Below are 25,311 nucleotides of genomic sequence, written 5' to 3'. Positions count from 1 at the left end.
TCGTGTGTACTAGTCTCTCTATTTAAGGGATACATCCTGAATAGGGGTTTGGCTTTTTAAAATTTTTTGGCTTTTTAAAATTGTATTTAAGGTTATTATCCCCACTTCAGGTTTCTAAAGTTTTTTTTAAATCTAATTTACATTTCACCAATAATGAAGTTTATTTACAGTTAACATTTCTCACAGCTTGAACAATGCAAACATTCATCAGTTTCACCACCAGGTTTTCATACTAAATGATGCAATGTATGGGGTTGCAGACAGCAAAGATTTCTTCATTGCCACTGGATTTTTATGTGTCCTGAAAACATTTCTATTGGTATAGGTTCTATAATAACTTGTGTTTGCAAACTAAGTTCAAATGTCAAATTTAACTTCACAGTATTTCTTTAATTCAGGATTTAAAATGAACATTTATGTTAACTTAAGCAGCGCACTCAACATAAAAAAAGCTTTAACTTGGGAACACCTGTTTTTTCCCCCTCCCCATTTTTTCATACCCTCAAGCATATTTTCCAGACTTAATGAACAAGGAATAATTTCCACTCCTCTTACCCAGCCACACCCAGCCGCTTAACTTCTTGAATCTGGACACATGATTACTAGACACAGCTGACAGTATGCTTTATCCAAATAGAAATTATAGTATTAAACTATGAACTTGCACTTGTTACACACTGTTGAACATTACACTTTTGACTACTATGATCTTTGATCTGAAATGCAGTTACAGAAAAAGCCGACTCTTAATATGCAAGTCAAGTGGAACCAGTGTTAATTCTCATTTATTTTAGTAATACATAAGTGTGCAATAGTAAACTTCTAAATATTGGCTCTGAAAAGAGATTATCTATGCAGCAAACAGACCAATGCTATGTTTATAAGTACAAGACAAAATATTGGTTCAATACTAAAGCACCCGTATCCTACAGGATAAAGGAAAAATTACTGCAGAATGCCTCACTTTTAAATAGTGGATCCTTATTATAAAGGAGCTAGTTTCTGAAATCACCTCTTACGAAGTTATCCCTGAAGACCACAGGTTTATAATCAGCTCCTTATTTTAATGGACCAGGTTTATGATCTCCTAGGGCTTCCATATAAACTATTCCAAGGTATTTTACATAAGTATAATCCTGAATTTTGAAGTATTTTTAACAACATGATTATTCAAAAAACCTGGACGCTTCTTAAATTCCTGGCTAAAGCTACAGAAAAATGACTATAACACAACTGCATGCTTTTAAATACTGAGCACACCCCACCCCACCCAGGGAGTCAAGCATTCTGAGCAAGGCATTAAGGTTACAGAAGACTACATAACCGCAGGGACATGATATGGCAGAATAACCCCAACACGCATTATTGGGCTTAATGTATTGAAGTGCGTTAATGTGACAGTGTCTTTATTAGGAGGAAAAAAAAAAAAAGCTGTTCAATTCTTGACGAACTGAACTCTAACTCTAGCACCAATGCCAACCTCTGCCACTAGGCACTTCAAGTACTACATTCCTTGGCATCCCTCCACTACAGTAATCCACAACTAATCTTCCTGATAAATACTCATGTGTCTCCAGATACTCCCAAGGGTATTAAAGTCTCTGCTCAAGATATACTACAGTTCAATTTATCAGAACAAGAATCTACCCAATATGTTAACTTTTACCATTTCACTGTAACGAGATCTTATTTTAATAAAAAGCCCATTTTAAAAAACATTATGGAACAAAAACTCTGACATTACAAAGAAAGGGACTTATGCATCAAAAAGCTGAAGCCCATAAAGAACTGTTAGTTACGATAAATTGCTGTTAACAAACCATATGCAGCTTCAAGTTTGAGGAGAGCTTGTCAGATAATACCAGCTATTTCCCCCCAAATGGTCTCTACCATAAGCAGCAAAACAGAACATTTCAGTTTCCTAAAGTACAAAATATTTCAAGGGTGCAGGCTCCCTCTTCTCCCTCCAAATTAAAGGTATTATTACAGAGCATATATCAAGATGGACAAGACAATGTGCAGATGAATATTCTGGCGCATGGATAACATGCACCTTAAATCAGTACAACTAATAACTGAGATTTTGCAGCAAAACTCAGGAGCCTGGTATATCAAGAGCTTTCGTATGATTATTCTTTTTAGTAAATTTCTTCATCCTGACACAGCAAAGTTAAGTTCCATATAATGCATCAAGCACTAAACCGGCCCAATAAGAACAAGCACCATGCTACATTATATCTACTTCATATAGCAAAGCTTTTTGTCAGAGCTTTCTTATCTCATTCTGGAATTGAGGTGAAACATGTTTCCATCCCTGCCACACCCAGAAGGGAACGGAAATCAGTTAGCATGTTGAATATTAGTTTATCATTTGATAAATTTTCATCTCTGTAGCTAAGCAAAACTTTGATACAGTTCAGTATAAACTAACACAAGATTAAATATCCACCTTACTGAAGCCTGAAAACAGATAATCCAGTCTCCTTAAGGGCATTCTTTATCATGGAACTTTTTACTGTTTTGTTGCAGCACGCTCTGATGAGAGTAATTTTTTTTAGGCTCTCATGGTATTATGCTGTACTTTGATGTAAAATACTTTACTGAAAATTAGTTTTTAAAATATTAGAACTAGAGGGCATAAAGAGTTTAATTTCTAAATTCTTCTTAAAATACTGGTGTCAGCATCTCATCCCAGCTCCCTTCCAAAGAGAAAAACATTTCTTCCAAAGAGGGAAAGTATGAATATGTTCTAACAAATTCCAGACATGTATCATTCTATTACTAGGACTTTGAAGCGTGGAAGTCATTTGGAAGCTCACCCTTTATACAAACTGTGCCATTCATCTACCCAACCTATCCTTTATTTAGAGCCACTATCCAGCTGACTGCTGCATTACACATTAGCAGGCTGCAGACAGGACGTCAGCACAGTTCCCTGCCCTAAACAAACAAGGGCTGGCAGTACAGTGTGGAGAAAAACCAACAGCAGTCACCAACTGGAAAATGTGAGTTACACGCATCTCCAGGAAGGGGCTAACAGATGTGTTTTTTGTTTTTCAAGAGAATGAACAGAGATGCTACAAGAGCATTTTTCAGAGTTGCATACACATGTACTCTCTAAACACAAAGATTCCTAGTCCAAGAAATATTTTTGTGGGGGCTCTCTTTATATTTATTAATATGGGGAAAGCTAAATAACATGGTTTAAGAGTGGTTAACTACCTTTTAAAAACTCTATTATAATCATGCTGAAGAATCTTAATTCCACTAGTGGCTCATCTCAAACAAAGTCCTACTTTAAACCCATTTAAAGTCCATCAACACTGCAAATTGAAGAGTTTTGAGGGACCCAGTGCCACAAGCATCATAAAAGCATAGTTCCTTATTGAAGTGTAGATAGAAGTTCCTTGTATGTTAAGAATTTAAGACATTAGCATGATTTTTAAACACAATTTGATCTCATTTATACTCAAAATGTGATTGTCCCAGGAAAAAAAAAGTTATATTTGACCATATTCTCCCAACAGCTAGATTTGTAGTGTAGAAGTGCTTTCACACAGGATTCACTGCACAGCTTTGTCAGTCATCCTCCCAGGCATTCCCATGATACACAATAGGGTATCAGCAAGATTTATTACACAGAGACTACTTTGACGTCAGAAAGCAAGACAAGGCAATTTGGTAGGACCACATTCAGATCCCTGCTTTTATTTAAATATCCTATATTCCATATGTCCAATCACTCAAATTAACTTGGAAGCAGATATTTGGATAATCACATTTAGCTTCAAACACCTGGGATTCTTTGAATGTGTAATCATAGTTAAGCCATAATACTGGGAACCATCCATAGTGCAATTCAAGTGAGCAAAGCAATATTAATGAATCATAAAATACTGCCGTTCCTTGTCCCACAAGTCAATGCATTATTAAAGCATATTGACAGGTTTCAAGATGGATAACATGGAGGATGATCAGAGTGGTTAAATAGCTCAGTTTAAATATTTTAAAACCAAATTAGAGTTTAAGAAGTGGTTTAATTTCTACGAGCAAGGGCAGTTTATTAGAACTTCAACTCTTTTAGGCAACACAAATTGTGCATGTCTAACCAATTTAAGTCTTTACCACTTAAAGCAGAATAAAACAATTAATCTGAAGCTCTTTGTTTTGCTATGACAACATTTTGTCACTGTTCTAACAGGGTTTCTCACTTAAACACCCACAAAAATGATGCTGGACAATGACAATACTATTCTCTGTTCTAAGATATGCATAAGTCACCACCAAGTATTATCCAGAATAGGTCATCATGCTGATTCAGCACCACGCCCACATCTTCACTCCTCAAAAGGAAATTGGAGTACTGTCCTATTTAATGCTAGACAAATACTTTTAGAAATTCTCATAATGTATTTCTCATCAGGAATTTAAATATATGAGTCCACCAGCTCTGAATACATAAAGGAAAGCCCTCGGCATATTTTGTTTATGTACACCATATAAAGTCTAGGATCTTAGCCAATTTGAGACTGTTGCCCTTCGGACTTAGCTAATTTTAGTTTCCTTGGAAGTCACAGTATTAATGTTTATTTAAACTTACAATTAAGTTAACTTACAATTGTCACAGGCACTTGCTAAGGTAAAGCAGGTTTACATACATATTTTTACTGCTACCACTGCACAGGAGTTGTTTTGTAAAATAACATGATGCTCTAATCTTGAATCTCCCCTTCACAAATTTGATATGCTATATGAACATATCCTGCAAGTGTTTTCTTAAAGCTTAATTATACTTTAAATGTACCAAGACATTTACTGCCCAACAGATACAGAATACCTAATCTGTTGCTTTTACAAACTACTGCATAGCATCAATTTACTATTAAGGCAAGCATTTGAAGTATTTCTGAACAGTAAGAAAGAAGTCCTATCCTCTTTTCCTAATCAACAGGACTGAAGGTCTGTCTTCCTATATCATTATTAGATTATTTTTTGTTTAATAGTCTGTGTGCATACCTGTAGAACAACATGGAATTCTAAGAAGACCCATGGTTAAGAACCACTGGGGAGGGAGCAAGCTGGTAACTGATCTACATACTCTTATTGAGAGCCACCTCTCTATGCATGGTTTTCTTTTCCCTTGTACTAGAAAGGACAGGTGCACACAAGTGAGGAGACCAATAATTAGACGGTTAGAACTTTATTAGGTCTGTTCTTGCTATAGATAAGTATCTTTCTAAGTTAGCTGTTGGAGGGTCTCGTAAATTAGAACAGTCTCCAATTCCAAGATAAACTACATTTTAATTTAGTTTAAAGATTGAATGTAAATATCATTAATTTAAGGGTGAACCATTACAGGATGCCGCAGTTTTCTCAAAACCAATCATTACAAAACTCACGAAATTCAGGGGTTATGGTTACACTTAAGAAATCCAAAGACATTAAGATACCAAAGAATCTTAACTCTGTCCTGTAAAGACATATGATAAGTTTTTAAAATCATGATAATGTTAAGTGTTTATGGTCCCAGATTAAACTGATTTTTAAAAGACATTGCCCCCAAGTTATCTAGTCTTCCTATCGTGGATTTATTACAACCAATGTAATTGTTTCATGTAAATTAGCTGTATAAGAAGGGTGACAATGGCTCCTCTTAAAAATTACCTGAGCTGTTGAACTGACCCTGTCTATAGTTTACATAGCTACAATTAGATATAGTCATTTATAACTCAGCTACAGCCTACTTCTTCAAATTATAGCCTATACATAAGATTTCAGTTACTTTTAGCTATACAGACAGTTTGAAGAGTATCATCCTGTTAAGATCATTCTTGACAAGGAAAAGAGACGATGAAGCTTAGCATCCTGTGTCAAAGGACCCAGTTTTAAATTAATTTCAGCTCAAATAAATTTGTGGATTGTCTTGTAAATTCTTGTAAAATTAGTTCTGTACTTAAAGTGTAAGCGCTATGTATTTGGCAGAACAGGCTTTATATTCACACATAAAGAAGTTAAATCCCTGCTGTAAGTGCACTCTTAGCTAGGGAGTTGTGACCAGTACATCCATAACACTTGACACAATTAGAATACTCAACATTTCAGCTGGCTGCTGATTTAGTAAGTTCATTTGCATATCATTTCCAGTCTTTATTGCCAGGCTGCAAATAAAAAATAAATTCCTAAACTTGATAAGGCCTAGAATGTTGAATTGCCTCTAGTTCCAACTATTTTACAGGAACTCTAGATTCTTTAAGATTTTACTTATACAAGAAAGTGTCTGCAGACAAACATCTCATTCGGGCTGAGAGCTGAAAACGCGAAATGTCCTTCAAACACAATCTTCTTATATCTAGCCCAAGCAAAGAGACTATCTGTGGGATAGCTGTATCCCATTGTTGGCTACTGTATCTTTAAACATAGTCGTCAGCAACAATTTCTTTCTGAAACTGAAAGCCATTATTCCCATGTAAAAAGTAAAACAGCCTATCTTCAAACAACTAACGTTTTATCCAATAGCTTAGAGACTGCTTTCTTTAGTGTTCATTTGAAGCACATTAGCAAGAGGATGGTCTTGCTGCGGAGGCATCTGCTTATGGACCAGGAGATCTGGATCCAATTCCTAGATGTCTTGTGCAAGCTAGGACAAATCACTTACTCTTTGCTTCAGTTCCCTATCTGTAAAACAAGTATAACAATACTACCTATCTCCCTTTATTTTTCTGGTCTATTTATATTACAAGCTCTTTGGTACTGCGACTGGCACTCTATGTATCTGTATGGCACCTACTAGAATGAGTCTCCATCTCTACTGAAGCCTTTAAGTACTACCATAATGCCATAGTAACTTGATGGGATTTTTAAGGGATATAAAAATGATAAGATGTACATTTATGATTAGCTACCAGAAGTAAGCACTCTAAGAACGGCCACACTGGGTCAGACCAAAAGGTCCATCTAGGCCAGTATCCTGTCTTCTGACAGTGGCCAATGCCAGGTGCTTCAGAGGGAACAAACAGAACAGGCAACCAAGTGATTCATGCCCTGTAGCCCATTCCCAGCTTCTGGCAAACAGAGGCTAGAGACACTTCAAAGCATGGTTTTGCATCCCTGCCCATCCTGGCTAATAGCCATTGATGGACCTATCCTCCATGAACTTATCCAGTTCTTATTTGAACCCTGTTATAGTCTTGGCCTTCACAACATCCTCTGGCAGAGAGTTATACAGAATGACTGTGAATATGTGAAAAAATACTTCCTTCTGTTTGTTTTAAAACGGCTGCTTATTATTTTCATTGAATGACTCCTGGTTCCTGTATTATGAGAAGGAATAAACAAGACTTCCTTATTTACTTTCTCCACACCAGTTACAATTTTATAGACCTCTACCATATTCCCCCCACCTGTCTCTTTTCCAAGCTGAAAAGTCTTATTAATTTCTTCTCATTAGGGATATGGAACAGCTTCCATATCCCTAATCATTTTTGTTGCCCTTTTCTGTACCTTTTCCAATTCCAAGATATCTTTTTTGAGATGGGGCGACCAGATCTGCATGCAGTTTTCAAGATGTGGGCGTACCGTGGATTTATATATAGATCAATATGCAGATGCAAAACTCAATTTTCTGGATATATTTTCTGCCCTATGGCAAGAACAGGCCAAACTATATATGACACTTTCAATATAGAAACTAAGGCATTCTGCATACAGACCATGAGGTGTTTTGGTTGGTCACTTGAGAGGGCTTAAGAGGAACAGTCAGTCTCCCTACCAAGAGGATGCGGAATTCTTCCCAGGCTACTCTGATTGGCAATCAGATTTCTAACATTATACTTCAGGCTAAAGGATCCTCAGCTAACAAGCTATATTACTGGGATAAAAAAAGATGCTTAAGACACTCCATAATACTAACTTTAATATAGAAAACAGGACAGACAAATAAGATATCTTCTCATCTCCTAACACAGAGGAAGCATATGGATAGCATTAACTACTAGACTGAGTGACTGTAGAGGTAGAAAAGGTTATCCATTTCCAAAGATTATCCAACATTACTGAATAAACTGACCCTTTGGATTTCTGCAGAAAACCTCAATCCAAAAATGGTGCAAAAGGAACACAACATTAATCTTGATAGCAATTAATCATATCCTCACCAAACCCCTTCAGTCTATAATTGAGAACCAGCACAAGCCACAAAGACTATGAAGATAAATGGTGGGTCCTTTCAGAATGATAAGAAAACGGACTTTCGCAGAACGTTTTCTGTGTTGAATGGTGCAACTGTTATCTGGAGCATAAGTATTTAAGAGACGATTAGAGTCTACACTTGTACCAGTCTGTCTGGATGTTCCTTGTGAAGTGAAATGTGTAACCATAAAACCTCTAGTCTGCAAGATACAACAACCTCTTGTTTAGAAGAGCTGTATGTTTTAAACACAAACCCAGCATCATGAACCAACATTTGCTATGGAAAACCTTAGGAAGCATTCTTAAGCTGCAGTTCATTAGGGAAAAAAATGCTGAGTAACACACAGCATCTCTAACAAACAAGAACTTACATCAATGGAAAAACCAATAAAGATAGATTCTGTACCTGCAAACCGCAGAGGCGCATCTTTATCCAGGGCTATCAAAGGGGGATCCAGGAGTACTGTGTTGTCATTTTCTGTAACTATACCATGATATGTCGTTTCAATCCATGGCTTGTGCTTGTTAACTATAAAGAACAATAAAAGATTAAGGAAACAAAGTTAATTTTTATTTTAAAAGTTATTAAAATACTGAAAATGTTTTCCCACTTTGAATTTTCAGATTTTGAACCAGCACATTATTAAAACAAAGAAATCTGGTTTCTTAATGTTACATGCATTTATGTCTCCATTTTCCCAAAGTGTTCTTTATTTTTTTTAAAAAAAGTTTTCTGTCTATACCTTCATCTGCAAATACTTCTTTTATACACGGATACATATGCAAGAACCTTTTACTGATATGAACAGCTCACCAATTTCTCTCTATAGCAGCTTTGCAAAGTTCTGTTTACCCACTCATGAAGACAGTTGCTTTAGACAGGCAAGTGAAATTCATTTTTTTTTTATTATTAACGAGTCATCAGAACAAAGAAGATGAATTGCCTGTGCCAGGGCTCAAATTTTTTATGGCGATTTTTCAAGGCCACTTCATGGAGACTACTGTTGCTGATGCAACATCTGCTTTGGTTTTGTTTTTTACTTCTATCTACACTCATGTCAATCTTGCACATTTTGTGTGTATGAAATTCTCTTTTTAAGAAAGTTACAGAAAAATTACAAGTAGTATTTTATTTAAAGCTAAGATAAATTAATTTAAATTTAAAAGCAGGTTTAAGGAATAAAATGAGAGGACTGCTTATTTTCCACACAACCTCACTGCTCTTCCTACTGCTCCACTTAATGCTCAGCATATAACCAATCCAATTACATGCTTAACCTTTGTATTTACAGCACCTTTTTACTATTAAGTGTTCAAGGAGACTGGAAAAATCTACCAATACCACAGCTGTAAGAAACTGCAGGTTCTTGCACATAAGCTTCAAGAGCAACATTCCCACTGCAAATGTACATCTAAGTATGTCAATGCTTCTGGAAACTGGTAAGTACTAGAGTTAAACAAATAATTACATAAACAGATACTCTAAAGAGATACAACATTGCTACCTGTCAGCTTTGAAAAGTAGTTTGTTTTGGTGGTCCATTAAGGTCCTAATATGTACAATCACCAATAGGTCTCTCCTCTCCTCTTCCCCTCAAAAGCAAGGCAGAACCATTCAGCTCTGCACTTTTTTGGAGTAACCCCCATGTCTGACTTAAGCATATACACCAAGATTTCATGAACTGAAACAATTACAAGATACTACCTGCAAACAATGCACCAATTAGTTAAAAAAAAAAAAATTCCCAAAATAATGTGAGAAAGTGGGTCTAGCTGCATTTGTTGTCATCATATAACAGGCAATTAGTGATCTAAAGTATCAGTTCTAAAAATGCTGCCTTTTTCTTTACCAGAACTCAAGTTTCGGCTTAACTGGTTGAATATACTCAGAAAATAGCTATGTCCTATGTATTCTGTATATCTGCATATGAACAAATTAAATTATGAAAAAAGTTCCTCCAGTGTTGCATAATTTTGAACTCCTCCATAGTAGTAACCCGTAATAGTGGTTTCTGATCTACCAGAATTAAGTTCAAACAGCAGTGGACATGGAGGGTAGCTTTTCTCCTCTTTAAAGCCATTCCTGGCCAAACAAGTCATTCCTGGCTAAAAACAGAGTTCCATCTTTTTATTTTAGTGAACTTATTTCTAACAACAATCTAATATACAGCTTGGAAAGAAAGTAAGGGAGTTTCAACTTTACTCACACATTCACAAATAATGCAGAAACAAGTGATATACATTTATTTAAAGAATTTTAATTCCATCCCATGAAGGACTGTGTTGCTGAAACAAACACTCAAACATGCAAGGTCCATACCACCAACAGAACTACCAACTCCTTTTCCTTTGTGCAAGTATATCAAATGCAGATAAAAGTAACCTGTACAGAAAGAAAATGGATTTGTCCCTTTCTTGCTTTTTCATGTTTGAAAAAGGCCCAAGATGTCTCATTGCCTGCTCAAAAATAAAGAGGCAGGGACTTGGTTCTTCTTATTTATACAGTACACATTCCAGGGTCTTGTCCACAATGCTTTTCTTGGAGGACCTTATGGAGGTCTGGAAAACTTACATCATACACCAAGGAAATATAGCCTGATTGAGAAGGGGGAAGGCATTTTTGTTCAGACTTGAACTCCTGTTAAAACTTAATAGGGAATCTTACCTATAATCCTGACACCTGATAAATATTTAGATTTTTATCCTTCAGGATGCTTTTGCCTACATAGTATCTCAACATTCACAGTGCTAGACCCTGCAAACTGAAGTCAGTGTACATTAAACAACTAGCCAGAGTTGTAAGAAGGAATTGAAGCAGGGGGTCGGGTTGGCAGGGTCATATATTAAGCGCCATGAAGGCACCACTCCAGGGAGTTCCACAGCCAACCCAACAGGAGCTGTTAAGGGAAAACTTTCCAACAACCGTACATGCAGCACGTGCACACCTGATTGGAATCGACGTGAACAAGCACTCGAAGAAGAACTGAACATACTTTGTCTTATGTGGAAAACTGACCAGTTGTTGCAGCTGTCCTGAAGCTTCAGACAAGTTTGAGTAACTGAAGGCCAACTCATTACATTTCCTTTTGCTACAAGTAACAAAACCATACACATTAACTATTCTAATTTAAGTGCTTACAAAAAGCTGAACTGCACCACTGCAGATTTAAAATGAGCAGAATTATGTTCTTGTTGAATGGCAAGGATGTATGATTTATCAGACAGCCATGGTAAAATATACACTTGTGGTCCACTAATTTTTGCACAATTGCTATTTCACAACATGGGTAATTTTTCCTTTACCAACCATATTTTGCCAGCCCAGCTACATCATGGGTGGGAGGAAGAGGTTAAAAATAAAACCAAAAATCACACCCAATTTTCAATACATTAGTCAAACAATTATGTGACTAACGGAAATCCTGAGCCAGATGTTTAAGATCATTTATTTCTATTTTTAAAACTGTAAATCCTAGCTATAGTAAGAGTTTTCTTATTAGCATATACATTGGTTTTTATTCTGAAGAACAAATAAACTGGTTTGCCTTATATTGAAAGAGAAAATAGTAGTTCTGACAAAACGTTCAGTTAAAACGTTAAGACATCCTTATTTAGCAGAAACACTAGCTGCAATTGTGATCTTTGCTAACTGCCATACAAAGGATCCAGGTTCAGTTCCCAAGTCTGAATCTCACACTTTAGGCAAGGTGAGACTACAGTAGAGGCACAAATTTTCACCTATACTTAGGACTTCAATAGCTCAGATATAGGTGAGAGGCTTTTCGCAGGAGTGGGTGGGTGAAATTCTGTGGCCTGCGTTGTGCAGGAGGTCAGACTAGATGATCATAATGGTCCCTTCTGACCTTAGTATCTATGAATCTAAGTTATAGGATTGCAGAGTCCATAAACAGTAGAGGCTGAACCAAACCGTAAGAGCTACCTCTCCCCAACCCAAAAGTCTACGTGCTTCTCTTAAAAATTGTTTGCTTTGGTGAAAGCACTCAACTCCTTTCTGCAGATAACGCTGTCTCTGTACCAAGTTTAGGCCATATGCGGACATTGATTTTTAGTCAGAACCCACTACTGAAATTAGTAGTTTACGGAATGGTCTCATAATAGCACCCTTTCCCACATTTTTTTTTTTTTTTTAAATGAAGTTCTACAAACTAAAGGTGTGTCAGTCAGACCCTTCTAGCACTGCCAAAAATTCTTAAGCCAGCATTTTCTGAGTATTGGACATGGCCTATGTGCAATACTTTACTAAATAGGGTTTCATTAAACATCAAATATTTACATAATGCTTAATAGTTACTTATTTCAACTTTGACAAATCACAATTGGTTTATATAACATTATATGCTCTGAACACTACTAGAGTCCAATGACAGTTTGTTAGATAACAAACAATGGTTTTGTCAGTCTGATTTTCCTTCAGTTTGTCAGAAAACTAGAAGGATTCCAAAAGCCTGTCCAAAAAAACAAAACAAGGTTAAACTCTTTCCAAAGGCCCTTGAAATATTCAGTTCAAAATAAAACAGAGGCAGCCCACTTTAGCTCTGACATTCACAACATGCATAAGCTGCTGTTAATCTCCTGTCACATAAACAGGTTAAGTTACATTGGTTTCTCTGAAACACAATATTCATCCTAACTTTATCAGCCCCTGCTGGAATCTGCTGTAAATCCCATGATGAATACGTGACAACATTATATCCTAGCTCACATTTAATTCAGTTGAATAAGAGAATCTTCCTGGACACACGAATGACTGCAGACTGAATTTTACTTTAACTCTGCTAGTGATTGTTAAAATAGCGTGCATTGATTTAAATCACCAAGTGGAAAGCCTTGATTTAAATCATTTAATCAACTTTTCCATTTGTACTTCAGTTATTTTCTAAAGAAAGGTGCATTCTCATTGGTTGATATAACCATTAAAACATGTTGATTTACTTATAAAAGGAATCTTACCACTAGATTTGATACATCTTTTGCTACTCGGTAGCGTACACTATAACTATATACAATTATTTAAGCAACTACATAACTTAATATTTTCAGATTCTTATTAATTTTGAGTATGTTACAAAATGGTGAATGATATATTGCTATTTACTACTATTGTGCCATATTTATAAAGCTTGATGTCAGAAGTCAGAATCAGAGGGGGGAAATCTCTCTTTATATAGAAAAGCAGCCTTTAATTGAAAGTTTTTGACAGAAGCTCCTGGACTCAGCATATTTATTTTTTATTTAATTGTTTCAAGAGATAAGAAGTTTAGGCCTTAATGTATTTTGTATTTAACTCATATTTCCTTTTAAACAGGCTTAAATCCAGTTCTTTTTTTAAAATAAAAAACACTGATTTTTATCCACACTGCTTTAAAATAGCACTCATTTACCTATTAAGATGGAATTTTAAATATAAAACTCCCACCAACAAAATTAAGAAAGCAGTAGCTAAACAGCCTCCTTTGTCCTGATGTTGGAAATATAAAAGGAAAATTTAAATGTCAGGTTAGAGCCGCTAACATTCACACATCAGCCAGCAACATGCTCTGTTTTGCAAGGTCAGTCCAAGCACCTGTCAAATTCTTAATCTGTCTAATGGCAATTGCTACTAAGCAATGGGGGGAGAGTGGGGAGCATCAATACCTGATATGCTATCTGCTTTGGTGAACACAAGTTTTAAAAAAAATTCACTGAGGCCTAGTCTACATTTAAATTTCGCACCAAATGCCATGGTTAGGTTAGCCAAACCCCCAGTGTAGAGAGAGGTAGGTTGATGGAGTAACTCTTCTGTCAAATTAGCTACTGCCTCTCGAAGAGGTAGATTAACTACGTCAATGGAAAAACCTCTTCCGTCATTGTAAAACACATCTACACTATGGTGGTACAGTGGCACAGCTGCACTGCCATAGCTGTGCCACTGTACCAGCTGTAGTGTAGACATACCCTCACTGTAGACTAATATGTCCAGTTTCTCATACAATGAGAAATGGAGCACCCAAGTTTCTGCTAATGCTAATTCATATTGCTACAGATAGTTCTGCAGGATAATTTGAGGAAGTGTGGTACTCTAGGCATTTTGCTTCTCTAACAGCAACGGCTTACAGTAAAGGGTGTGTGACCTGTCAGATCAAGCGATAGGCAGAAATTTCTGCTATTTCTTACAGATGCACAAAAGGATGAAAAAAACCTAATGTATATGTGCAAGTGGGGAGTGTTAAGGTTGGTATGGGAACCTCAAATGAGGATTTCCTGACTTTTTAATAGTAATTAACGTTAAGAAAAGAGTACCAGATTGAGTCCTGGCATTCAGAGGTGTAAATGCGTTGAGTGAGCTATAATTACATCAGCATTGCATTTAGCACACACCCCTTTAAATTTAAAAAAAGAAGCAGGAGAAGAATTAAAAAAAGCTTAATCCCAGTGACTTTTTTTTAGAACTGCTCATGCATGTTCAATTAGGTCTGTACGTGTTACTTTTTCCATTGTGGATGCCCTGTTCTTTCCTATTGCAAGTCTTTTCTAACATGTTGTGGGGCAAATTAACCTAATATAACAGGCATTGTTTGTTTCCTTGAGGTGATAATGAACCTGTCAGAAATGTGATGTAGACAGAGTTGGGCCATGTCAATCCCAGACTATTAGAGAGACAAGGGGGTGAGGGAATATCTTTTATTGCACCAACTTCTCCTGGTGAGAGAAAGAAGCTTTTGAGCTTACACAAAGCTCTTCTGCAGGTCTGAGAAATGTACTTGGAGTATCACAGTTAAATACTAGGTGAAACAGATTGTTTAGCATAAGGGAATGGTCCCTTTAAATGTTTGTTAACTATTTATGCTAAACAATCTGCTCCACCTTGTATTTAACAGTGGCACCCCGAGTAGGTTTCCCAGACCTAAAGAAGAGCTCTGCGAAAACTCAAAAGCTTATCTCTCTCATCAACAAAAGCTGGTCCAATACAAGCTATTACCTCACCCACCTTGGGCATCTTACCTCTATAAATGTGATGTGGCAGCTGGGATACTGCATCTTTAGGTAGTCTACCTAGCTAGGACTAGGAGGTGTGAAGAAAAACATTTCATGCCCTCCAGATAATTTGTGTAATAACATTTAATGACATGCTTGAGGTGCGGCTGTTAAACAAGATCACATCCTCTGGAATATTCTTCACAGCTGGGTTAGAAAGACTGAAGTCAAAACAACTTCTTTGAGAAATAAATCAGTGAACTATTATTTGAAGTACACTATTATTGCCTAATTAAATATCATTGAGCTTCACAAGCTCAGACAATTAGGTGTCTAATACAATGACAAACTATTCAGACAAATTATTTCCTTAAGAGTCTTTATTTAGTTCAAAAATCTACAAAAATATATACACATCATTAAGTATAAGCACATTACAAGATAATGGTGACCAATGCGAGTGTAAATGAACTCCTCTGAAAATGTCACTACTCTCCTCAATGGTTTGAATAAATAGACGATTCTTGCCTTGAAGGTCAAGAGATTCAAATTTTGTTGATTATATCATGCAACTTTAGCCCACAGCCTTCCTCTTGGATCAAACACTTCTGTTTTGCTTGCTGTGATACAGTGTTAAACAGTGAGAGAGATTTTTTAAAGCCTTCTACCACTTTCATATTCCCAGGAAAAATAAAATGCATAATCTTTATATTAAAACAATTTCTTTTCATGTGCAAGACTCCAGGTGGATTTTAATATAGTAAATATACAAGGATCATAGAACTGAGGAAACGGAAAAGTCAACCAGATTAGACTCCAGTTCCCTTTGAGTTAGTAAAGAATACAGTCTTATAGAACCTATGTATTCACACTAAATTTTGGAGAAAAAGAGAGAAGCATGGTCTGCAGGTTGAAGAGTGGGTTCTATTCCTTGTTCTGCTACAGACTTACTATCGAACTTTGGTTGCAGTTCACAGTTTCTGTGCCTCTACTCTCCCTCACACAATCTGGTATAACAATACCTATTTCAGTCCTTATGAAGTTCTGAGATTCTTGAATACTAGACATTACTTCCTCTTGAATTTTAGCTGCAGCTTTGAAAATGACACAGATTATAATGATGGAAATGAAATGCCTATTAATTATTGAGATAAAGGCTTTACAGAACTCTTCATAAAGATAACCTCACCAAAGGTACATGTACCTGACATAGTCTGGCTGCTGCAGACAATTTTTAAAGCAATCCTTGGATAGGTTTAAGCAATGGGGGGAGGCACAGCTCAGTGGGGGGAGGCACAGCTCAGTGGTTTGAGCACTGGCATGCTAAACCCAGCGTTGTGAGTTCAATGCTTGAGGAGGCCATTTAGGGATCTGGGGCAAAAATTGGTGATTGGTCCTGCTTTGAGCAGGGGGCTGGACTAGATGACCTCCTGAGGTCCCTTCCAACGTGGATATTCTAGGAATGGGATGAAGTAATGAAACGAAAATTATAGCTAAGTATTAGGAAACTTTCCCACAGTGAGAAATTTGATTTGAATTTACTCTATTTGATTCTGGAACAGTTTTACAAGGGAACAACATAATGCTTAATGCTTGAGACATTAAAACTGCAGAAAGTAAGGAAGTTGAAGTTATCTAGTCTCTCTCCCAGTGCAGGCTTGTTACCTACATTAATTCTCTACTAGGTCTAGTTCTATTATTAGAGACCATATAAAGTTGGAGAGAAAGTATTCATAACCTGAGCTGAAGTATGAATACGGATAGCTTCCAAACGTCCATAACCTTCAGGTGAATAACTACTCTGGAAATTAACAAAACTATATAATTTACTAAGCCCAGCATGTTTCCCATGAAACTGAAATCTCTCTGCTACCTACTTGTTCACTGCTTGAAAGAGGAGAACTAGTTCCCTGTTTTCTCTGCATCTAATCAGTTTCTCAAATTTGAATTTACTAGTCCAAAGAAGATATTCTTGATATACCTGAAATGGTTCTTCTCCAGCTCTGAAACTGGTAATGACTGGTAATAATTGATTAACAAGTGCAGAAATGCTCATGTCGTAGTTGCAGAAATGGGCCAGAGCTGCAAAGCTTACATTTGAACTTAAATTGTGGTATTAAGATCAGAGGTATTGGTTTAAGCCCCCTCTCTATATAGTAGAACTTTTCACAAAAGCAAGAGTGTTAACTGTAGTATTCTCACCTAATTTCAATTTAGGTAATAATATACTGTCCAATACCACTTGTACTCTTCCTTTAAAAACACATTAACTACTTTAAAAATATGTTATATTGCTGGTACAAGATGGATGCTACTTCCCACCCTAGAGATAGCTAAATTTCAGCGGGGGCTAATGACCCCTACATGGACATTGTCCATTAAGTCCACTGGAATAAGATACTCCATTAATATAATAACCTAATTTTATTTGATGTAATTGTATTGATTTTAATAAATTTATAGAACATTTATTTTCAATTATTTCAAAAATATTCTATTATGCTGGGTTTAGTGATTTTGTTCATTTAAATCGTAACAGATATAGTTTAGAATTACTTTAATGAATTCATGCCCAAGTCAAATACAACTTTCACCCATTTGTACCATTTAAGTATTTATACCATGCACCACACTATGATATCAGATCTCCCTAAAAAATAAATAAGTAACTTGTACTTTGATTTCCTGACTCCATAGCAATCCAGTAAAATTGTGAGGCAAAGTTCCTTTTCCCCCCATAACCATGGGAAAATTAAAGATAAGTCTTGTATTTTGTCCAAATGTCAGTGAGCTTTGTGGTCATTCTCATGTCCTGCAGAAGGAAGTTCCAAAGCCATAAGCCAACCAGCAAGAATTCTATCTCCAGAATTCACAAGCATTTTGGATTGAGTGGTTCTATTGTTTCTGGAAAAATATAATTTTGCAGTCATGTAGAGGGGCACACTCTGAGGTAACCTGGGTCCAACCCATCAAAGGTTTTGAAGATTAAGACCATTCCTTCTATTTGACCCAGTATACAGTAAGGAGCCAGTGCAGAAAACTGAACATAATATAAGAATGGCCAAACTGGGACATACCAAAGGTCCATCTTCCCTAGTGCCAGATGCTTCAGAGAGAATGAACAAAACAGGCAATTATAGAGTAATCCGTTCCCTGTTGTCCAGTTGCCATTTATGGCAGTCAGAGGTTTAGGGACACCCAGAGCATGTGGTTGCATCCCTGACCATCTTGGCGAACAGCCACTGATAGACCTATCCTTCATGAACTTATCTAATTCTTTTTTGAACCTAGTTATACTTCTGGCCCTCACAACATCCCCTAGCAATGAATTCCACAGGCAGACTCTGCATTGAGTGAAGAAGTACTTCCTTATGTTCCAAGGTTTAAAAAAAAAAAAAATCTTCGGCAGTTATCTGGTACAGAGGCTGATTTAAGCGACAAGTTACTTAACACAGTTAGTAGCTCTGTAATTTCCTATTTGAGTTTCTTCGAACTCTTGGGTGAATACTATCTGGCCTTGGTGACTTCTTATTGTTGAATTTATCAATTAGTTCCAAAATCTCCTCTACTGACACACCAGTCTGAGACAGTTCCTCAGATCTGTCATCTAAGAAGAGTGGTGCAGGTATCTCCCTCGCTTCCTCTGCGGTGAAGACTGATGCAAAGAATTCATTCCTGTCTGAATCCATCCATTGAAGTGAGCTGTAGCTCAAATAAATTTGTTAGTCTCTAAAGTGCCACAAGTACTCCTTTTATTACTGTCTCTGCGATGGCCTTGCCTTCCTTGAGTGCTTCTTTAGGATCTTGATCTTCCAGTAGAACCACTAATTGTTTGGCAGGCTTCCTGCTTCTGAATGTACTTAACAATATTTTGCTGTTATTTTCTGTGTCCTTAACTAGTTTCTCTTCATATTCTTTTTTGGCCTGCCAAGTTTTTCTTTTACACTTGACTTGCCAGAGTTTATGCTCCTTTCTATTTTCCTCAGTCAGATTTGACTTCCAATTTTTAAAAGGATGCCTTTTTGTCTCTAACCACCTCTTTTACTCTGATATTTAGCCATGGTGACATTTTTGTGTTTGTTTTTTATTTGGGGTGTACATTTAATTTGAGCCTCTATTAGGGTGTTTTTAAACAGTTTTCATACAGCTTGCAGGCTTTTCATCCTTGTGATTCTTCCTTTAAATTTCTATTTAACTAGCTTCCCTTTTTTTGTATAGCTCCCCTTTTTTATGTTAAATACAATTGTGATGGGTTTCTTTGGTATCTTCACCCTCACAAGGATGTTTATACTTAATTACATTATGGTCACTATTACCAAGCAGTTCAGCTATAATCACCTCTTTGACTAGATGCTGCGCTCCATTTAGGATTAAATCAAGAATTGCCTTACTCCTTGTGGGTTACAAGACTAACTCCTCCAACAAGCAGGCATTAATGGTGTTTAGAAATTCTCTCTCGCTATCCTGTCCTGAGATGACATATACACAGTCAATATGGGGAGAGTTGAACTCCCACATTATAATTGGGGTTTCTATTTATGTAGCCACTCTATTCTCCTGAACATTTCACAATCATCATCACGATCCTGGTCAGCTGGTTGGTATTATATGCCTACAGCTACAGTCTTATTATTCAAGCATGAAATTTCTATCAGAGATTCTATGGTAGGGTATGATTCATGTAAGATTTTTACTATATTTGATTCTATGCTCTCTTTCATATATAGTCCCACTCCCATGCCAGCATGACCTACTCTGTGATTTGTATATATTTTGTATCCTGGTATTTTCATGTCCCACTGATTACCATTGTTCCACCAAGCTACTGTGATGCCTATTATATCAATATACTCATTTAATACCAGACCCTCAAATTCACCCATCTTAGTATTTAGGTTTCTAGAATTTGTATACAAGCACTTGTAAAATCTGTCAATATTTAGCTGTCTGCCTTCATGTGAGGTAATGAATACATCATTTGACGGTTTCTCTTCAGTATCTACCTGTACTTCATCAACTTCTATCCTCTCTTCTTTGCTAGGTTATAGAGTAACCCCTTTAATAAATCCTCTCCTACGGGACATCTCTGTCCAAACTGTGTGCTCCTCCACACCTGTCAGCTTTCTCCCAGCTCTTAGTTTAAGAACTCCTCTACAATCTTTTTAATTTTACATGCCACCAATCTGGTTCCATTTTGGTTTAGATGGAGCCCATCCTTCCTGTACTGGCTCCTCCTTTCCCAAAAGGTTTCCCAGTCCCTAATAAAACAAAATCCCTCCTCTCAACACCATCATTTCATTCATGAGACCTGGCAGTTCTGCTCGTCTAACTGGCCCTGAATGTGGAACTAGAAGCACTTCAGAAAATGCTTCTATTGAGGTCCTGGACTTCATTCTCTTACGTAGCAGCCTAAATTTGGCCTCCACAGCCTCCGTCCTACCTTTCCCTATGTCATTGGTACCTACATTACCACAACCACCAACTCCTCCTCAGCACTGCACACAAGTCCATCTAGATGGATCAAAAGGTTCGCAACCTTCCCGCCCAGCACACAATTTATATAGTAGTTCTCCCAGTCATCACAAACTCAACTACCTATATTTCTAAGAATCAAATTGCCCATCATTATAACCTGTCTCTTCCTAATAAGTGGAGTTCCCTGCCCCAGAGAAGTATCCTCAGTGCGAGAGGATACCAGTACATCATCTGGAAGGAGGGTCCCAACTATGGCATAAAGTGCTCACATCTACTGTTGTTACTTAGCAGACTGGTTACAACATGCTGAACTGTATAGATGTTTTTTTCCCCCAAAGACCTCGATCTTTATCTCCTGGTCAGTGCCTTGCATTACTCAAGCTTGGAAGACAGACATGAAGACTGAATAAGTGTATAATAATTCAGGAGACAAAAAGTGATCTTGCCATTAAACCACAGGACTGACTCAAGGGTCTAATTGCCAGCTTTTCCACAGATTTACTGTGACCATGGACAAGTCACACAGCCTCACTTTATTTCCATCTATAAAATAGGGGAGCGATGATTCTTTAGACCCAAAGATGCTAAAAGAGTTGAATGAATTCATGTTTGGAAAAATTGGATGAATTTTGAGGCCTTTTAACAAAAGATATTAGAAAAGAGTAAAATATAATTATTATTACCCAGTATGAAAAATCCACTCTAAAGTGGGTAGCTCTCTCAGTAACTGAGGTGGCCATTTCTTTTAACTGAAAGCTTACATTCTGCAGAAAGTTTTCATTCCTTATGATGGAAGGAAAACCATCTAAACCAGTGGTGGACAACCTGCAGTCCATCAGAGTAATTTGATTGCGGGCCGTGAGACATTTTGCGGACGTTGACTGTCCGCAGACACCGTCCTCTGTTCCTGGCCAATGGGAGCGGTGGGAAGCGATGGCCAGCATGTCCCTGTGGCCCCTTTGCCTGCAGGCGCCGCTTCCCACCGCTCCCATTGGCCGGGAACAGAGAACCGCAGCTACTGGGAGCTGTGGGGGGCGGTGCCTGTGGACAGTCAACATCAGCAAAATGTCTTGCGGCCTACAATCAGATTACTCTAATGGGCCGCATGCAGCCCATGGGCCGCAGGTTGCCCACCACTGATCTAAACATTAGCTACTAGCTAAAAATATGATTCTCATGAGCCTCCAAACACTGTTTCAGCACTTCTGCAGCTGCTCACAGCTTTAGCAAGCAATAGCAGCAGTACAAAGTTAGCAAGCAAAGTCATGTTCAGCACTCGTGCCAAAAAGTCATCACCTTCTCACTTGCCAGCAGTGGGGTGTGTCTGGGAAGCTAGGAATCTAAGAGCATTGAGGGTTGGCCCCAATACCTTTTAAATCTGCTAATAGGTAAGAAGACAAGAATAGCCAGACGGGTCAGACCAAAGGTCCATCTAGCCCAGTATCCTGTCTTCCGAAAGTGGCCAGTGCCAGATGCTTCAGAGGGAATGAACAGAACAGGTAATCAAGTGATTCAGCAGGTATCTGATCATTTTTCAAGCCCTGAAATCAGATACGGCCAACTGAATTTAACAATGAGGATTAACATCAAACTCACACAAACACTGGTCAATGAAGTTTAAATATCCTTAAATACTAAAAACAAGATCATAATGTCTATTGTATTGCTTTATTTTTTCAAATTAAATGAATACTGTACATTTTAGCAGAATTGGTGAATAATAATTTCCCTTTCATTTAAAAGAATGTATGTTACCATGTCCAAAAGCGCTACCACTGTAAGCTTTTTTTTTTTTTTTGTATTACTGGGCTTCATATATTAACCTTGTCATCTATTGGTAGGCTTGGAAGGATTAGAATTTTTTTTGACTGGTAAATGTTGATTTCACCATACACAAAACAAACTGACAAAAATATTTCCATCGATAATCGAAACTGACAGGCTAAGTACAAAAATGCTTCTTTTCAACTTAGAGTTTGATTTACAGATATTTACTTGTATATTTTGACATGGGATGTTGAGAGTTTGTGTTTTAGCACTTATAAAGCTTTAACTTTTTGAATCTCAATGTCCGTCATTAAATAATTGTTACGACCTCACCCCATAATTTCCTGCAACTGTGAAAATTTAAAGTTGAAAAAAAAAAAAAAAGGAAAAAACAAACAACAATAAACATCATCATCTGTCAAAATTATTTTTAAAACAAATCTAATTCAGCCAAGCCTTTCTATTGATTAGGAAAACTGCTTCCTTGCAGTTGAGTACAAACTTTGACTGAGAAACTGCCTAGTTCCCATATATGCAAGCAATCATAATAGGAAACAAAACTACTCAGAGGTTAGGATACCCTAACTACCCAGATACCGCTATGGATATATCCATTATGCCCATCAACGAAAGCTAAAAACAGGCTTCTTCACTTTGAGAAATACTAACTCATTCCAAAAAGAAAAGGAGTACTTGTGGCACCTTAGAGACTAACCAATTTATGTTTTTATACATCCGATGAAGTGAGCTGTAGCTCACGAAAGCTTATGCTCAAATAAATTGGTTAGTCTGTAAGGTGCCACAAGCACTCCTTTTCTTTCTGAGAATACAGACTAACACGGCTGCTACTCTGAAACCTATCTCTTCACACAAGACAAGAAAATTTCAAACCCCTTCTTTTTTAGCAATTGACATCTTGCAAAGCTACAAGAAGCTTCGGATGTCTGACTAGCTAGTAACATTAGCTTTCTTCCAGATACATTCTCAACAAGAAATAAAGCCTTCAAATTGCAGAGCACTCCAGGAGGAAAAATGAATCATTGATATAGTATAAAAATCCTCTCCACATATCCCCAGGAGTCATAGCAGCGTTTAAGTGAGCCAACAGGTATCAGTAAAACTTTTTACTTCATGCCCTCCCTTACCCCTGTCCATGCCCCCTCACTCCCCAGAGGCCAGGGCCCGGAGCAGGGCCATGGCTCGGGGGGGGCGGGGGAGGGGGAGTAGAAACATGGACAGGGATCGGGGGCCAAGGTTGGGCCCACAGCTGGGGCCGGGAGCTGAGCCAAGGCCAGGGTCAGGAGCGGAGCTGGGTGGCACTCCTTCCCCGCCCTCCATGGGGGCTGGCCTGGGCCTCAGGTGTGCCCCCTAAACATTCTGCCACAGCCGCCTAGAGCACATATCCCACAGTTTGGGGACCTCTACAGTCAAACAAAGGGGCACTATTTTCTGTGCCTCATTTCCATGGGTGGTGGAATAGAGAAAAACTGAAAAAAACAATTTCTGAATCACCACCATATGGGAGAAGGAAGCCAGAAATGAGAAGACGATCCCAAATAAAAACCAAGAGGAAGAACCAAAAAAAAAAAAAAAAATTGATGAAAATAATAAAAGATACATCCAGAGAAAAGAGAGAAGCTATGTTTTTTAGGTGAGTCCACAAATATATTTTAGGTATTTCCATCCACGAAAGCTTATGCTCAAATAAATTTGTTAGTCTCTAAGGTGCCACAAGTCCTCCTTTTCTTTTTGCGGATACAGACTAACACGGCTGCTACTCTGAAACCATCCATCATGGTGTCTCATCTACATCAATTTTTTTTAAACAATCCTGAAGGAAATGCTTACAGTCCCTAGATGTCTTCTCCAATGTAACCAAAACAAAAATGGAAAAAAAAAACTCCATCCCCATGAATTTCTAACACTCTCACTAAACAAATGATAAACACTTTTGTTTAAAGGCAGCCTGCATTGTCATGTGGTAGACTCAAATCAGATTATTTCCAGTTTCTCACTCCCAGGCAGAAGTAGCGGATCTGGACTAGAAGTCAAACTTAGCCTAGGTCTGTATTACAGACACTACAGCAGCATAGCTACAGCACTACAACTGTGCCACTGTGGGAATACAGTGTGGACACCTGCTAAGGGAAGGGGTTTTTTCATCGCTGTAGTAAATCCACCTCTCACAGGTGGTAGCTAGGTCAACAGAAGAATTCTTCCATCAACCTAACAGTGTTGTCACTGGGGATAGGTTGGCTTAACTACATCCCTCTTGTACATCACACAGGGATGTACCTAGGTCAACCTAAATTTAAGGTACAGACCAGACCTCAGAGGTCTCATGCACAGCCCGACAGACTGACACAAATTACAAATGAAGTTAATAAAAATGTAGGTTAATGAGTCTGTAGCCTGTGATTTTGACATAGTTAAAAACCAGATAGACAGATGGGCATAGGCAGTGGGCAAAGAAATTTACAATGAGTGTTTCATGGATAGTTCAGAAAGCAGAATGAAAGCTTACATGGTCACATTCAATTTTTATTACAAGGTAACCAAAAAAAGGCTATTTCTATAACACCAGAGATTTCTATCAGTGTAACTTACGGCTCATGTTACTTTGTTGGCTGTAAGGGGGGGAAGACATATGACCTGCACACTATTTCTGTGAGAGAAGAAAAAGTAGATAGGGCAATGCTGGAAACATAGGCATAACAACGGATACTTGTTTAAACAGAATCATTTTTCTTCCACTTTAATCCCTGCAGATGCATGTCATCTCATTTGTACTATGGATGGAAAAACCACTTAGCATTGTCTCATCCAACTTATAGGGTGGCCATTATACCACGCCTTACCCAACATTATACATGCATTAATAGAAAGGTTTTTCTATCAGTAACTTAT

The 25,311-nt window shown here is 37.5% G+C and overlaps 1 protein-coding gene across 4 annotated transcripts in view; it reads right to left on the bottom strand.

The window, feature by feature from the left end:
* Positions 1-25,311, bottom strand: part of CLSTN1 (calsyntenin 1) — a 61,610-nt gene that overhangs the window by 31,156 nt on the left and 5,143 nt on the right. For all 4 annotated transcript variants that reach the window (XM_037881477.2, XM_037881475.2, XM_037881474.2 and 1 more), the window contains exon 2: positions 8,594-8,716. In XM_037881477.2, coding sequence (XP_037737405.1) covers positions 8,594-8,716 — 123 coding nt within the window. The remainder of the gene's footprint in view (positions 1-8,593; positions 8,717-25,311) is intronic.

Source organism: Chelonia mydas, chromosome 18 (genome assembly GCF_015237465.2).
Source record: "Chelonia mydas isolate rCheMyd1 chromosome 18, rCheMyd1.pri.v2, whole genome shotgun sequence".
Taxonomy (NCBI): Eukaryota; Metazoa; Chordata; order Testudines; family Cheloniidae; genus Chelonia; species Chelonia mydas.
The sequence above is the reverse complement of the archived record's forward strand: the minus strand, read 5'-3'. Positions and strand labels throughout refer to the sequence as shown.